Consider the following 15,906-nt stretch of genomic DNA (forward strand, 5'->3'; position numbering starts at 1 on the left):
AGGTGTTTATATTTGGTGTATAAATGAAAAAAACACAAATACAGTTGTAAAATATGAATTTTATATTATGCAAGAAAATACACATGCTCGTAATAGTGTACAAATGACCACATCAAATTAACAAAACTGCCATGGCCGACTCAAATATAGCATTATTTATGGACTTAAATCATAATAAAGATTATAATGAAAATGATTAATTGAAATGTAAATGTATACAATTATTATTAAGTACAGTAGTTCAGTCATTTACATGGCAATTAAACAAAGAACTACACTAAACATATAATATGTATGATTCTGAGGTTAACGTTGACTTATCTACACTCAATATATATATTTTTTTCCACAATATTTTGTTTTTTTAAACGATTTATGATGATGATATGCTCTGTAAGGTGACCTTGGGTGTCTTGAAAGGCGCCTCTAAATTAAATGTATTATCATTATTATTAAGAATAATACTTTCTATTTTTTACCCATTAAATGTTTCTTGGTGTTTTTCTCAGGCCTAAACAAAATAATAAAACATTTTGGAAAGAATATACAGATAATCAATCCAAAACTAGAGGCCAAAATGGCAAACACCTCCACAGCTACAGTGAACTTCCCAGGGGAACTGATATAAGCTGGGATAAAAGTTATCCAAACAGCACAGAATATAAGCATACTAAATGTGATTAGCTTAGCTTCATTAAAATTGTCAGGTAGTTTTCGGGCTAAAACAGCTAATACAAAACAAAATACGGCAAGGAGCCCAATGTACCCAAGCACAGCCCAGAAACCTAATGCTGAGCCTAATGCACATTCTAGAATTATTATCTCCTTGTAGATGGTCAGATTTCTATGAGAGTAAGGAGGCTTCAGAACAAGCCAAACAATGCATATCAGAACTTGAACAAATGTAAAAGATACTACAGTCATTCTCTGCTGTGTTAAGCCAAACCATTTTGCTACATTGCTACCTGGGATTGTAGCTTTAAATGCCATCAATACCACGATCGTTTTCCCCAGAACACAAGAGATACAGAGGACGAAGGTGATCCCAAAAGCTGTGTGGCGAAGCATACAGGACCAGTCTGAGGGACGGCCGATGAAGGTCAGAGAACACAGGAAACACAGAGTCAAGGAGAATAGCAGCAGGAAGCTCAGCTCAGAGTTGTTAGCTTTAACTACAGGGGTAAATCTGTGCTTGAACAACACTATGGCTGTAATGATGGTCAAACAGGCTCCTGCTATAGAGAATGCTGACAAAATAATTCCAAGGATCTCGTGAAAGGAAAGGAACTCAACAAGCTTGGGACGACAGAAGTTCTTCTCTGCATTGGGCCAGAACTCATTGGGACATGGGGAACAGTCAGATGAATCTGGGAAAAGATATATAATCAGTTTTTACTATTATTATAACATTTAGTTTTTTAGGAATGTTAACATTGGTTGTACCAGTATAATTGCTTATCTCTCCTTCAGCACATGGTACACAGTCATAGCAGCAAACCGGCTTCCCCTTCTGGAGAACCTTGCGTGTTCCTGGTGGACAGCTGTCACTGCATACGGACACAGGCACCTGATTCACACGTAGACAAACAGCTTTACATGCAGTTTGGAAGCAGTTGTGTTGAAGGAATCAAATAATGTGTTGTTCTCCCTGCCTGTATGCCACCATCTGCCCAACTGATTTCACTTTTGATATTGAACTTCTGGCCAGGAGAAAGGGACTCATCATAATGTCCCACGGTTACAAACTCCAGACCACCGTTCTCATTTATCTGCCAGTTAATCAGCTCATAGAAGGCCACAGGGTCACCATTGGCATCAAATGAGACGTGGTAACCATTACGAGAGAAATTCACCCTTTTCAACTGATCAAGGACCTGTACAGGTGAAAAATGAGTGAAAACAGAACAATTAGATAATGAAGATAGAAGTATATTGTACACAAAAAGGCGGCACTTTGAACTTTACCATTTTCAAGGATTTGCTTCAATAAAAAGCTTAATTGTAATTCACCTGAATTGGCTCGATTTTCATGAATTGATCACAATGTATTTTGGAGTTTATCTTCTTACACACCAAGTAGTGTATAGCGTGTGCTATTGCGTAAACAGCTTTGTACACCATGTTTGTGATTCTGAGCTGAGAGGTGTCAGTGTATGGATTTTGGAGCTTCTGTATATCTTCAGTTCCATCACAAACTTTGTCCACTGAGCCAGCTCCTGTAAAGAGAGAATCAGGAGCAGATGTTTTGATAACGAAAACAACAAAATAGCAAAAAAAGTGTAATTATATTAAATAAGTAATTGGTTCGCTAATTATGTAATTTCTTCTTTTTTCATTGAAGAATTACACATTTGTTATAATAATGAATACTTAATAAGATGAATAATTATAATTATTATTCATTATTATTATGAAATTGGCATAACAGTAATCCAACACTATTTCCAAGATTTCTCACGTTTTTCTAGCAGACAGTTGAATGCACCCTCCCAGAACTCCGTGAGCACGTGTGAAGCAGCCACCTTAACAGGTGAAAGATCTAGAAGGAATTCTCTAAAACCTGGTATGTTAGATTTCGGAATAGCAAATCCAATCGCTCCTGCAAGCAGGTGAAATCTCTGAACCTCTGAATGGGTTACCCAGGCTTCACTGCCGATCCATTGGCGAGGAGGAGAGGGATGTACCGTCAGCTCTTCCAGCAGAACCCGCAAGTCTTCTGGAGCTGTAAATGCCACGACAACCATGGCTGTAGATCTGTAGAGATTTATAAATATAACTACATATTTTTATATGATATAATATATTGCTTGGTTGATACTAAGGTTTTATAAACATTATATGCCTACAAGTTATCTTGGTTTTAATATTGACATTGTATTTTATAAACTGGACATAATCAGAATAATTCATGTATGAACCTGCGAATCACTTCAGCCACCTGTTGAATCTTGCTTTGCAGATCATTTCTATTAAACGATTCAGAGTATTCCACACATATACCCTCCTTCTGCGCTGCTCGTAAAAAGGAGGCCATCCCATTGTTGCCATAGTCTGAGTTAGACTGAACAGTGCCAATCCAAGTCCACCCAAAACGTTTCACGAGTTTGGCAAGAGCGAGAGCCTGGAAATGGTCACTAGGGATGGTTCTAAAAAAGGTTGGGTATTGCGTCTTGTCAGACAAACACGCACAGGTAGCGAAGGGACTAACCTTAGGAAAAAATTAAACATTACGATGCATTTTTACAAAATAGAAGCCCAATAATGGCAGAGTTCTGCAGAATAAATTAAATACTTGTGGAATGTCCAAGGGCCCAAGGATTCGAGATATGCTGATGGATGACGTTGATCCAGAATCACCAATAACTGCCAACACCCTTCCTGATTGCGAACACACTTTGCTGCTTTTATACAAAGGTGGGGCATTTGTAAACTGAAACGCCACCTGCACGGCCATGGGGGTTGAGGCACAAGAATCATGTATTTTGTAACCAAGTGCGACCCCCGGCAGAAGATCTGAGCTGTTGTTGATCTCGTTGATGGCAAAGGCCATTGCACGCGAGAAGCGCAGTTCCCGGGTTTCCATGCTGTAAACAAAAATATAAAAAATATATATACTTTCATGACGGTATATTTAATTTGCTTTCAAAGTTGAAATATAGATCAACCCCCTTTATTTTCTTCTCTGACTAACTCACCTTCCTGTGCATTTGAGAGGCTCTGGAGGGCTCGGGTAGTTTTTCTTCACTGTTTTCATGTAGTAATGCATTTGGAATACACCCCCAATTATGTAATCCCCTTTCTGTGTAAATGCAGGTAGCTGAGGAATACCCCGAAGCCAACAATCAACAGAATTGGTGTCATTCTCTGCATTAGATGAAACCTCTGTTCTCATTATTAGACCTCCCACAGATTTATACATAGAAATCATAAAACATAACAAAAAAAAAAAAAAGGTCAAGCTTTGTGTCAGAAAAACTGCAACCAAGCCACCCATCCTTAAAATGTAAGTGCTCACTAGGTGTTACATCTAGGCTATATAAATGATGAGAATGGTGCTGCCCTCTTTTAGCATTACGTCAGATTCTGCACACAGGAGAAATCCCAAATGCTACCACTTGATTTGAATCATTCACATTTTAAAATGCCAAAATCTTCAGAGTTCCTCTCGTACAATGACCCCTTGGTATATCCTTAACAATGGCCTCGTTAGTAGATACACTCATCTGCCCAATTGTGTTGGGAATATTTACAGATAACTGTACGCCAGTGGTTAGTGCAAACAACTCAGAGCTTTGCTTCCTCATTCTGCTTATTCTGCTGCACTTAAACTATGCTTATTGTGCTTATTGTGTCGACTTGTTAGTTGAGGCTAACATCCTTTGGGATCAGCTTTGTTCTGTGTTTCTCATGTGTCCTGGTGAAGAAAATTGTTTTTCTGGCAGAACTGGCACAGTATCACAATGACAGGTTGGTCCATTTTTCCAGAGTTGTATTCTGAGTATTAATTGGCTATATTGGCTTACAGGGTATCCCTAGCTTCTTGCTTGCATTATTGGCACGGAATCTACCAGATAACTTAAATTAGGCCTAGTTTATCACCTTCAGCATGTTGGACTTCTGAGCTGTTTGGATAGCCATTATCCCTGCTGGTATCAACTCTTGGAAAATATGCAGAACAGTTGACAGAAGCTAGTTATGGGCCAGCAGCTATATCAATGATGGCTATCTTCTGATTCTGATGACGCGTTGTTAGAAATATTGACTGCAGCAGGTGCAGGTGGAATATCATCAGTTTGAGCCGGATTAGCTTCATGCAGCTGAAAATTTTTCAATATGAAGATGCTTGTTGGAGAAGTATATCTTTAAGCTACGAGCTACACTTACGTAACATGTGGATGTGGATAGTTTTATCTGTCTGTGTTCCTCCCCAAAAGTGGAGGCGTGCATCTCAGCTGACAAATGCTTTAATACGCCCTCATGAAACATCTTCTACTAAATTCTACTTTATCATGAACGCTAGACATTGAGCTGACACATTGATAGAAAGGATTCTTTAATCTCGGCAGAATTAAACATTATGATATAGATATGATGTAACATTTGATTCAAGTTATATCCCAAAGAATTGTGAAACAAAACATTTTCATTATTGAAATACTTTCACTGTGCAGTTTGTGCAGATTCAAATAAACCTAAGCAACAGCAGCTGTCAGAGAAACAAACTGCTGTATTGCTATACAGACAGGATTAAAATGCTTACTTAAAAAATATGGCTAGCCCTCTCACGATGATCATTCATGATTATTTAGTTGATATTGCAGTAAATTAAAACTAACTTCTGAATAATTAAACAAGTTTGTTTTATCTGGGAGATTTAATCATTCGCTTCTTGATATTCTTCTCAGGTTGCGCTAAAATAATAAAACATTTAGGCACAAATATACATAACAACAACCCAAAACTGGAGGCCAAGATGGCAAATATCTCCACGGCCACAGTGAATTTCCCTGGGGAGCTGACGTGAGCCGGGATGAACGAGAGCCACACAGCACAGAAGATGATCATGCTGAAGGTGATGAGTTTGGCCTCGTTGAAGGTGTCGGGCAGCTTGCGGCCAAGGTAGGCGAGGAGGAGGCAGAGGGACGCCAGCAGGCCGATGTAGCCCAGCACCAGGTAGAACCCAGCGGGCCACAGCTCCCTGCACTCCACCACGATCTGGTCACAAGACAGAAGAATGTTAGCAATCCAGGTTTTACCATGATCAGATCATTCCGCAACAGACTCGCTAGACTTTCTGAACATGCTAATATTTTCCAAGCAATGCAAATTAAAAATGTTTTTTCATTGCAATTGTGTTTTATTTTATAGTTATAGTATGGTCATTGTATATTTAGTATTTACCATCCCAGTTGAGGCTTGGTACGTTGGATTCCTGAATGGGAATGGGGGTGCTGCTGAGAGCCAACCAGCACAGAGACAAACCTGGAGATCAAGCAAAGGCATTTAAACAAGCAAGTAAAGATGAATGGCCAGCTCTGTTCAAAATCTTAACGGCCCACCGCCTACCTGAGGTGCAGTAGTGCACAAGATGAGAGTCCTTTGTTGGGCGGGGCCAAAGAGCTTCATAGCTCCAGAACCTGGCCCAGTGGACCGGAAGGCCAGCAGAACCACAATAGTCTTGACCAACAGACAGGAGAGACATAAAACAAAACTGACACCGAAAGCGGCCTGGCGCAGTCTACACGTCCATGTGGACGGCTTGCCGATGAAGGCCAGGGAGCAGAGGAAACACAGCTTTAGTGACACCAGCAACAGGAAGCTGATCTCAGAGTTGTTTGCCCTGACGATGGGCGTGGCACGGAAGTGATGGAAGACAGTAGTGATGACGGTTGTCATGACGACCCCCAGCAGGGTGAGCGTGATCAGGATGATGCCCATGGTGTCGTACACGGACAGGAAGTCGTCCACTCCGGCCACACACTCCACCTTTCTCTTGTCAGACCAGTAGTACTCTTGACATTTTGTACACTCTGTAGAATCTGTGTGTGGAAAACAAGTAAAAGTAACCATTTCATTTATGTTTATATACATTTATAACCTAAGTGTCCATAGGTTATGGGCAGGTACTCAACCTTTGATTTATAATGATTAAAATGTGGATGATGAAGACTATTATAATGCTTTAAAATGTTGATTATTGCATGTACATTATCTTCTTCGCCTCTCTATGACCAATTATAGATTACAAATGAAAATAATTGATAAACAGCACATCTGTGTACCAGTTTGGTTGCTTATCTCTCCTTCTGCACATGGTAAGCAGTCAAAGCAACACTGAGGTTCTCCTGGGCGTCTAGCCTGCCTGCTTCCAGGCGGGCAGGGATCACTGCAAAGAGACACGGGAACCTAAAAACAAATAAAACATAGCATTATTCTTTGTATATATTTTTTTAATGATACAGTTTAGTTCATGGGAATGATGGGGTTCATTACCGACCTGTGATAGGCCTCCTGTCCATACAATTTTACTCTGATTCAGCTGCAGCTGCTGATCCATTGGAACCGAACCATCATAGCTTCCCACCTTAACAAATCTTAATTTATTGGGGAACATATTTACATATGAGCAAATGGGCAAAATATTTCATTTTTAATAGCCCTTAAATAATAATGAAAAAATAATAATTTCTTTCTTTTTATTGTCAATTTATTAATTATTGGATTTTGTTTAAATTTGACATAGTATCCTTAAGTTACCTAATCTTTCCCTTGCTGTCCTTTTGCCAGTTGATAATGTCATATAGGGGCACAGGCTCTCCATTGTCATCAAAATGTACTTTTTCACCAAACTGGTTGGTGAAATTAACCATCTTCAGGTAGCCCAATAGCTGCATTACCCGCAAAAACAGGATATAGTTAACAATCGCTATCTAATTAGGGACTTGTGACTTTATGGCCAGTATATACATGCATATTACTGTTTTCTGCACCTCTATTGGTTTTGATGCATTTTTCTTACACCCAGCTTCAGCGGTGGTGGCTCCAACAGAACCACATTCAAGTAAATCGTGCAGTGCATGGGCGATGGCATACACAGCCTTGTAAACGTTATAGGATATTCTGACTTTGGACAGCTCTGTGTAACTGTTGTGCACATTGCTGAGATCCTCTGAGCCTGTGCACACAGGCCTCTCAGGTGAATCTGTAGTGTTTTCTTGGGCTGAAAACAGGAAAGTCCTCTTTTCCCCCTCATATGTTTTAAGATGTGTGTTCAGCTTAGACTCATGTTGATCATATTGCTCGATTACTCTTTCAAAGTCGTTGGCATTTATATTGGAAGGATCTGCCGTGAACTCCAACCTACAGTCGAACACTTCCTCCCATAGCATGTTGTGAAACTCAAAACCAGGCTCTGCCTTAGGCCGCACCTTCAACAAAAACTCTCTCAGACCAGGTATGTAAACTCCTGGGAAGGAGAAGCCCAGTGTGCCTTGCAGGAGGAGGTGAAACTGGGGGGCAGTTAGCATGTTAGCGGTAACCCAGGCTTCACTGGCTACCCATTGGATTCCAGTCACATTCCTGGCCACAAGCTGGTGGGTTGGAAAGGGAACACAGTAGTATATTATGTATAATATGGCATCCTTTGTCTGCTGGGCTCCAATCATTACACTCTTGTGTTCACTTGGGTCATGGGCAGGATGACTCACCTCTGAGAACAGCTCCAGAAGTTGCCCCTCTGTAGCGAAGGCCACCACCACTTTAGCCTTTGAGCTCTGGAGGGTGTCGGCCATGGCTCCAATCTCAACAAAGGTGGGGGATTGTGGGATAGTGAGATGGTATGCAAGGCAGCCTCCCAGTTGTCTAAACTGATGAGAGAACGCTTGGATTCCATAACGACTGTAGTCATCCTGATGAATCAGAAACACCCAGGTAGTGTCAGCATGAATGTTGAATGTTGGGTTAGTTGGGTTGGAGTTAATAGTTGTAACAATTTTTACAATTAATCTCACCGGGGTCCCTACAGTGCCCACCCAGTTCCATCCAAAGAATTTAACAAGCTCAACCAGACCCCTGACCTGAAACAGATCACTGGGCACTGTGCGCAAGAAAGATGGGTAGGTGTGTTTGTCTGTGAGACAGGCACAGGTGGCAAAATAACTAACCTGAAAAAATAGAACTTTTTATTTTCAAATATGCGTCATTGCGGGTAGAGTATCTGGATTCACAGCGTGAGGTTATAGTCACCAGAGGGATGCTGAAGGGGCCCAGAATGTGTGCTATAGCACCAGTAGGGGATGAAGAGGCAAGGCCAACCACAGCCGTGATTGGAGATCCAGTAAGACACCTTCCTGAATCTGTGGTGCTTTTTGTTATTGTTACATTTCCCCTCATAGACTTTCTGTCATCATCAGGGAAGTGAGGTTTTTCCCATTCTTTATTACCTTCATTAGCTATCGTCCTTGACATCCTTTGAATGTTCTTTGTTTTCCCTTCTAAATTATTTATATTTATCCTATCTTCACCCAATGTGTTTTGCCCTTTCGTACTGTGAGTGAGTAAAGACAAAAGAGCTTTGAGGCTGGTGTGGATGTGATCACAGCTGTCCATGATGTGGTAGCCAAGTGTGACGCCAGGGAGCAGAGCTGGGTTACGGTTAATTTCCTCCACTGCAAAGATCATTGTCATCATCCACCGGAAGGCTCTGTCGTCAAAACTGAAAAAGCAGCACACCCAAAACAACATGAAAAAGAACACACTAAGATAGTGATCAACAATCAACCCCTTATTGCAACCTGTAGAACATATAGAACCAAATGTTTAGAAAATCTTGAATAATGCAAACAAGTTGTGCAGAAAATGCTTCGTAAAAGATTATTTAAAACATCACAATTTTCAAATACTTTCCAAGAAATCCTAATTTGTGTAAGTGTATTTATTGATGTTCTATTATTTATAAAAAAAATATATATATACATATATTCAGAATTTTTGTTCTGCTTACCCATTGCAAGGTAGGTTCTGGGGTTTGCTATTGTAGGTGTTCTGGGAGTTGGGGACAAGGTAATGCACAGGGAACAACCCACCAATGATCACATCTCCCTCTGAGCGAAGGGCCAGCAGCTCGCTGTTTCCCAGAATCACACATTCAGACAAGAGCGATACTCCAACATCTCTAACTCCCTCTGTCCTCTGATCAGACAGTGGACCCACCGTATGTTCCACCTCCTCCAGAGCTCTTGTGCCGAAACTCAGCTCGCACCCACCTGTTTGAAACAGGTGAGAGATCATCAAAATGTTGAGGCTTGGTAGGAGCCAGAGAGTTTGCCGTAGGAGAACCATCAGCGGTCGATGCAGCGGCCAAACTGGTTCCATAATGGCACAATGTAGTTGCTGATAAATACCCCCCAAAAAATGTAAATGCAATTAACAAAATAAACAAAAAAATCATTAAAAGTCCCAAAGCACCTCAAATAAGCATTTATAAAGTTTGAAACTGATAAATATGAGTTGGGATGAGAAAAAATGTAAGTGCAATATTTAATTTGCCGTTCCTACATGTCGGAACAGAAGACTATGGAAGAAACGTATGTTTGGAAAGGGTGGAGACCTGGCATATATAATTCTGAGGAACCTTCTATAATCAGCTGATACTTACATGGACCAATCAGAAGGGGGGGGGAAATGAAACAAATGTAAGTCTAAGGTCAGGAGATGATGTGCCAATGACTGTAGTCTAAATTATTCTGCCGTTGTTTGAATTTCTCTGTTGTTGGTTTGAAATTAACTATGAAAGGGGTAATAATATGAAGCCCCTTGCATAACCGTTTATAGCTTTTACAACTATGCCTTAGTCTAATGGATTGTGCACTAAACTGCAAATGAGACATCCAACAGCATGACATATTACATTATATTATCAAGTGAAATACTACTTGATGATACGTTTCAGCTTCCTCCTAAGGTTACCAATATAATTTGTCAAAATCAATAAAATAATTTGTGCCAATTTTGCCAAAGAGATTTTGTGTACACGCCTGCCACGAATGTAAACAATAGGTCTTCCTATTTTGTCCTTGTGATAAGACATTTTGTTGAGTATTTTAATTGTGATTCACTGTTATGTTAATGATCCGTACTGACCGATGCAGATCGTCAGTTTTAGGTCAACTTTCAGGGAAGCCAAGAGATGTTATGATGGTTTATCATCCAGACCGCTATTGTCCATTAAGAATACTGCCTCCACCTTGTGGACATAATACAGTATACCCAGCATGAACAATTGCGACTGAATCAATGGCTGACTGCACAAACTCATACAGCTTATGCAAACCATATTTTGGTGTATGTTGTTGTGACATTTTAATCCTACGGCCAAATATTAACAAGTCGGTTGACATTGGAAAGGCTTGGAATACAGTTACATCATTGGGGATGAAAAAAACATAACTATATTATTCTTCTATTTTGTCATCTACAATGGGAGGTTTAAAAATTCAAACTATGACTTAAGTTGACAAAGGGGTGGATCTTGTGCCTTCTATAAATTTAGGTTGCTTTGGGCAGAGCACTTGTTGAAATAGGCCATAGGGAGAGTGACGAGATGACGGCCTTGCTAGTCAGATACATTGTATGTTTATGCTTAGTGATGTTGCTCTCTCTTTCATTATGTCCTGTCTCGTCCGTTTATTCTTCCTCTTGTCAGTTGCAGGAACCGTTTAGTCTTAATGGCATGTATAAACAGGGAGACATTGTGCTGGGGGGTCTATTTGAGACCCATTATACCTCCATCTTCCCCAAATCCTTTTTCACCTCCAAACCACAGCAGCCCATCTGCCAGGAGTGAGAATAAGTATATGTTTAACTGTTATAATGATTGTCATTATGACAATAGGAATAAATTCCTATGATTTTAAAATGACTATGATTAGAATTATGATTATGATTTTAGCTGTGAAGCATAATTATTATCAATATTGTGATTATTTTTAAATTGTTATTACTTTATGTGTTTTGTAATTATTGTTGCTGGTAGTTTTGACATTCAAGGGTTCAGGTATTCCCAGACCATGCTGTTTGCAATAGATGAGATCAACCGGAGCGACAGTCTTCTGCCAAACGTGACACTGGGATACAGACTCCATGATAACTGTGCCTCACTCGGAGTTGCCTTTCGAGCTGCCTTTTCATTGGCCAGTGGCAAAGAGGTGATGTTTGACCAGGCCGCAAGCTGTAGAGGAACCCCTGTGGTAGGGATTGTGGGTGACTCCATGTCCACTAATACTATTGCCATTTCCAGTGTTTTAGGTTTGTTCAAAATGCCCATGGTAAGTTTTCAACCTTTGCTCCAATCACATTAGTATTTTGTTTTTCGATCATGTTATGAATATAAATGTGTTGTATTGTTGAAGTGAACACCTTATGTATGCCCTGTATGTTTTCGCAGGTGAGTTACTTTGCCACATGTTCCTGCCTCAGTGACAGGCAACGATTCCCATCTTTTTTTAGAACTATCCCAAGTGATGCGTTTCAGGTGAACCAAAAGAGAGAGAGCTTTAAGTTGTCATAATTTAATAAATGATGATATTACACAGCGTTCTCATAATTTTGTCATGCATATGTAGAATCTTCATTGATTACTTTAACCCAACCAGGTGCGAGCTATGCTCCAGATTCTGAAGCGGTTTGGCTGGACCTGGATTGGCCTGCTGGTCAGTGATGATGACTATGGTCTCAATGTAGCCCGATCCTTCCAGTCAGAGCTGGCCCAGTCTGGTGAAGGCTGTCTGGCTTATCTAGAGGTTCTGCCGTGGGGAAATAACCCTGGTGAACTTCAAAGGATTGTTGGCATAATGAAGAAATCAACTTCTCGTGTGGTCATTGTTTTCGCACATGAGAATCACATGTTGAACCTCTTGGGAGAGGTTAGGACGCAATTCTTTATTGCCAGAAAAATGTACCTTACTTTTCTCTACCAACCACAATTAGCAACTATCCAATGACAATCATCATAAAAAATACAAATTAGTTGGCATTGTGCCATAACCCCATATTACAGTTTACAAATGTTCAACAGTTGTTCTTAAAAACACAGCAGTGTTACTATCTAAAGAATAAGTTAACATTTTGATGATGAATAATGAACAAAAACACAAAATGTAGCTAAAAGAGTGATAAGCAATATTTGCCCTGCAAAATACGTGTTGACACAATACATAGTTAGGCCTATCACACAGGGAAGAAGCTTTTATCTTTTACTCTTTCCAATACACAGGTGGTAAGGCAGAACGTTACAGGCCTCCAGTGGATGGCCAGTGAAGCCTGGACTGCCACCACTGTGCTCCAGATCCCCAGCTACATGCCTTTCCTTGCAGGCACTCTGGGTATTGCCATCCGCCGGGGAGAGATACCAGGACTCAGGGACTTCCTACTGAGAATACGCCCTGACAATGACACACTCAGCAGCAAGGACAATAACATAGTGAATATATTTATTTTACTCAAAAAAGAAAAGTGTTGTTATAATGTAATATATTACATTATATTCTTTGGTGTGCTATTTTATATTGTTAACAAAAAAATATTAAACCAATAAACGCAAGGTTAGCCGTAAAATTGTTTCCATAGGTTCATCATTTTATCATGTCATTATATTTCCAATAAACTGTTTACAATGTACATAACCCAGCCATTATGTTCAGTTATTTGTCCAAATAAACTAGGAGATCAACATGTTTCAACATTGAGCAATGAGTAGCACTCTTCAGTCCCTCAAATGACTTAACATGTTTCTTAGGTGCAGCAGTTTTGGGAGGAGACGTTCCAGTGTAGATTCCCGCCTTCACCACCCAAATGGACCGATGAAGGGGGGAGACTGTGCACAGGTCAGGAGAACCTGGCAACAGTAAAGACAGAGTTCCTGGATGTTTCAAACCTCAGGCCAGAATATAATGTGTACAAGGCAGTATATGCCATGGCACATGCCCTCCATGACATGCTGAAGTGTGTTCCAGGGAGTGGACCTTTTGTCGGACAAACCTGTGCCAGTTTACAGAGACTAGAGCCATGGCAGGTTTGGTGAAATTTTGTGCCACTATGTAACCAGAGATTTCCCATCGTCAAAAAATTATTTATTCTTATTTTTGTTAACAATGATCTGAATCATAATCTAGTAACTGATTATTAGTAATAATAAATTAAAAACAATAGTTTTTACACATATTTGAGCTGACCTTTTTACAATTCCAAACTGGCACCAAAAGCTATAATTTGTATCTTTATAGTTCATAGTTTAACAATATAATTTGTGATTTATTTCCAGCTAGTTTATTACTTGGATAGGATCAACTTTACCACACCTTTTGGTGATCAAGTATCATTTGATGAGAATGGGGACGCATTACCGATCTATGATGTAATGAACTGGCTTTGGCTCCCAGACGGTAGCACATTCGTTCAGAATGTTGGTGTTGTCAAGGAGACCGCCGCCAAAGGTGGAGAAACCACACTCAAAGAAGACATCATATTCTGGAATTTCGTTCCCAAAAAGGTCTGGTCTGCCAAGCAAACTATTATCTATCTAACAACTGTTGAAATAGTCAAATTAAGGGATTTCTAAATTAATTGTAAATGTTATATTTAATCTTCAGCCACCTCGATCAGTGTGTAGTGAGAGTTGTCCCCCAGGCACCCGCATGGCCAGGAGGAAGAATGAGCCTGACTGCTGCTTCGACTGCATCCCTTGTTCAGAAGGAGAAATTAGCAATATGACAGGTTGGTGTACCATGTAACATCTAATAATGTCATTTATCCTATGGGAAAATGTAACCTTTCTCCAGTTTACATTTATGCCGTATTTTTCATAGACTCAACAGAATGCCTGAGTTGTCCAGAAGACTTCTGGTCAAGCCCTCAGCGTGACGTTTGTGTGCCAAAAATGATAGAGTTCCTCTCCTACGATGACCCCTTGGGCATGTCCTTAACAACGGCCTCTTTGATAGGAACACTCAACTGTGCAATTGTGCTAGGTATCTTCACACATCATCGGACCACACCAGTGGTTAGAGCCAACAACTCAGAGCTCAGCTTCCTCATTCTGCTGTCACTCAAACTATGCTTCTTGTGCTCCTTGCTTTTTATTGGTCAACCAAGGCTGTGGACGTGTCAATTGAGGCATGCAGCCTTTGGGATCAGCTTTGTGCTGTGTGTTTCTTGTATCCTGGTGAAGACCATGGTTGTTCTGGCGGTATTTAAGGCCTCCAAACCAGCTGGTGGCAGTAGTCTGAAGTGGTTTGGGGCAGTTCAACAGAGAGGGACTGTTGTATTTCTGACATTAATTCAAGCGGCAATATGCACAACCTGGCTTGTGTCGTCCTCACCAGCACCTCATAAAAACACACAATATCACAATGACAGGATAGTAGTTGAGTGTGTAGTGGGGTCCAGAGTTGGATTCGGAGTATTACTGGGCTATATTGGATTACTGGCTATTCTCAGCTTCCTGCTTGCATTCTTGGCACGCAATCTGCCAGATAACTTCAATGAGGCCAAGTTTATCACCTTCAGCATGCTAGTCTTTTGTGCTGTTTGGATAGCCTTTATCCCCGCTTATATCAACTCCCCTGGTAAATCTGCAGATGCTGTGGAGGTATTTGCCATTCTAGCTTCTAGTTTTGGGCTGTTAGGGGCCTTATTCGGACCAAAGTGTTTTATAATCCTGCTTAGACCTGAAAGAAACACTAAGAAAGCTATAATGGGACGAGGTGTCCTGAAATAATATAAACGATAGCCTTCTTTTGAATCAATTGATTATGTGAATGTTTGAAGGAAAATGTAGACTATTCTATGAATTCTATGAAACATATGAAACATTTTATTTTCTCCCCCAGTTAAAACAGTAACATAATAAAGTAATTATATGTCAAAATTATTCGTTGTGCTGATTTTACCGAAGAGCATTTTGTCACAAATGTAAACAATAGTTGTTTTGCCCTTGTGATAAGACGTATTATATAGTATTTGAATGGCATTTCACAGTTATGTAAATGATCGGTCAGTTTTAGGCAAATTATTAGGGAAGCCAAGATATGTAATGATGATTTGATCATCCAGACCATTATTTTCCTTTGGATACCACCTCCACCTTGTAGACATAATATAGTATACCTAACATGAAAAATTCGGACTGAATCAATGGCTGACTGTAAAAATACCACATACAAGCCATATTTTGGTCTATGTTGTGATATTTTTTATCCTACTGCGGGAGACTCACATGACGATTTCTAACCCTCCATTGGAATGGCCTGGAATACGGTTCGTTTAATGTGCACGAAAAAAATTATCGATATATCATTCTTCTATTTTGTCATCTACAATGGGAGGTTAAAAAGCTCAAACGACGACTTA

General features: G+C 40.1%; 3 protein-coding genes across 3 annotated transcripts; 1 reads left to right on the forward strand and 2 right to left on the reverse strand.

Annotated features, from left to right (window-relative positions):
- Positions 1-462: 462 nt before the first annotated feature.
- LOC130405403 (extracellular calcium-sensing receptor-like) lies at positions 463-3,899 on the reverse strand. The gene is made up of 7 exons (XM_056610466.1): positions 3,293-3,899; positions 2,919-3,208; positions 2,459-2,754; positions 2,197-2,216; positions 1,653-1,874; positions 1,444-1,567; positions 463-1,367 (listed from the first exon to the last, which is right to left on the reverse strand). The coding sequence occupies exons 1-7, from the start codon at positions 3,581-3,583 to the stop codon at positions 469-471; spliced, it is 2,142 nt and encodes a 713-aa protein (XP_056466441.1). The 5' UTR covers positions 3,584-3,899; the 3' UTR covers positions 463-468.
- A 955-nt stretch (positions 3,900-4,854) lies between these two features.
- LOC130405575 (extracellular calcium-sensing receptor) lies at positions 4,855-9,801 on the reverse strand. The gene is made up of 13 exons (XM_056610749.1): positions 9,503-9,801; positions 9,024-9,214; positions 8,746-8,855; positions 8,511-8,663; positions 8,208-8,408; positions 7,855-8,009; positions 7,491-7,737; positions 7,258-7,388; positions 6,998-7,094; positions 6,783-6,906; positions 6,067-6,539; positions 5,902-5,982; positions 4,855-5,715 (listed from the first exon to the last, which is right to left on the reverse strand). The coding sequence occupies exons 1-13, from the start codon at positions 9,787-9,789 to the stop codon at positions 5,362-5,364; spliced, it is 2,604 nt and encodes an 867-aa protein (XP_056466724.1). The 5' UTR covers positions 9,790-9,801; the 3' UTR covers positions 4,855-5,361.
- Positions 9,802-11,520: 1,719 nt separating this feature from the next.
- On the forward strand, positions 11,521-15,275 carry LOC130405576 (extracellular calcium-sensing receptor-like). The gene is made up of 8 exons (XM_056610750.1): positions 11,521-11,825; positions 11,945-12,031; positions 12,153-12,422; positions 12,773-12,979; positions 13,295-13,570; positions 13,820-14,047; positions 14,148-14,271; positions 14,364-15,275. The coding sequence occupies exons 1-8, from the start codon at positions 11,568-11,570 to the stop codon at positions 15,272-15,274; spliced, it is 2,361 nt and encodes a 786-aa protein (XP_056466725.1). The 5' UTR covers positions 11,521-11,567; the 3' UTR covers position 15,275.
- Positions 15,276-15,906: the final 631 nt, after the last annotated feature.

The sequence above is a fragment of the Gadus chalcogrammus genome, chromosome 16 (genome assembly GCF_026213295.1).
Source record: "Gadus chalcogrammus isolate NIFS_2021 chromosome 16, NIFS_Gcha_1.0, whole genome shotgun sequence".
Taxonomy (NCBI): Eukaryota; Metazoa; Chordata; class Actinopteri; order Gadiformes; family Gadidae; genus Gadus; species Gadus chalcogrammus.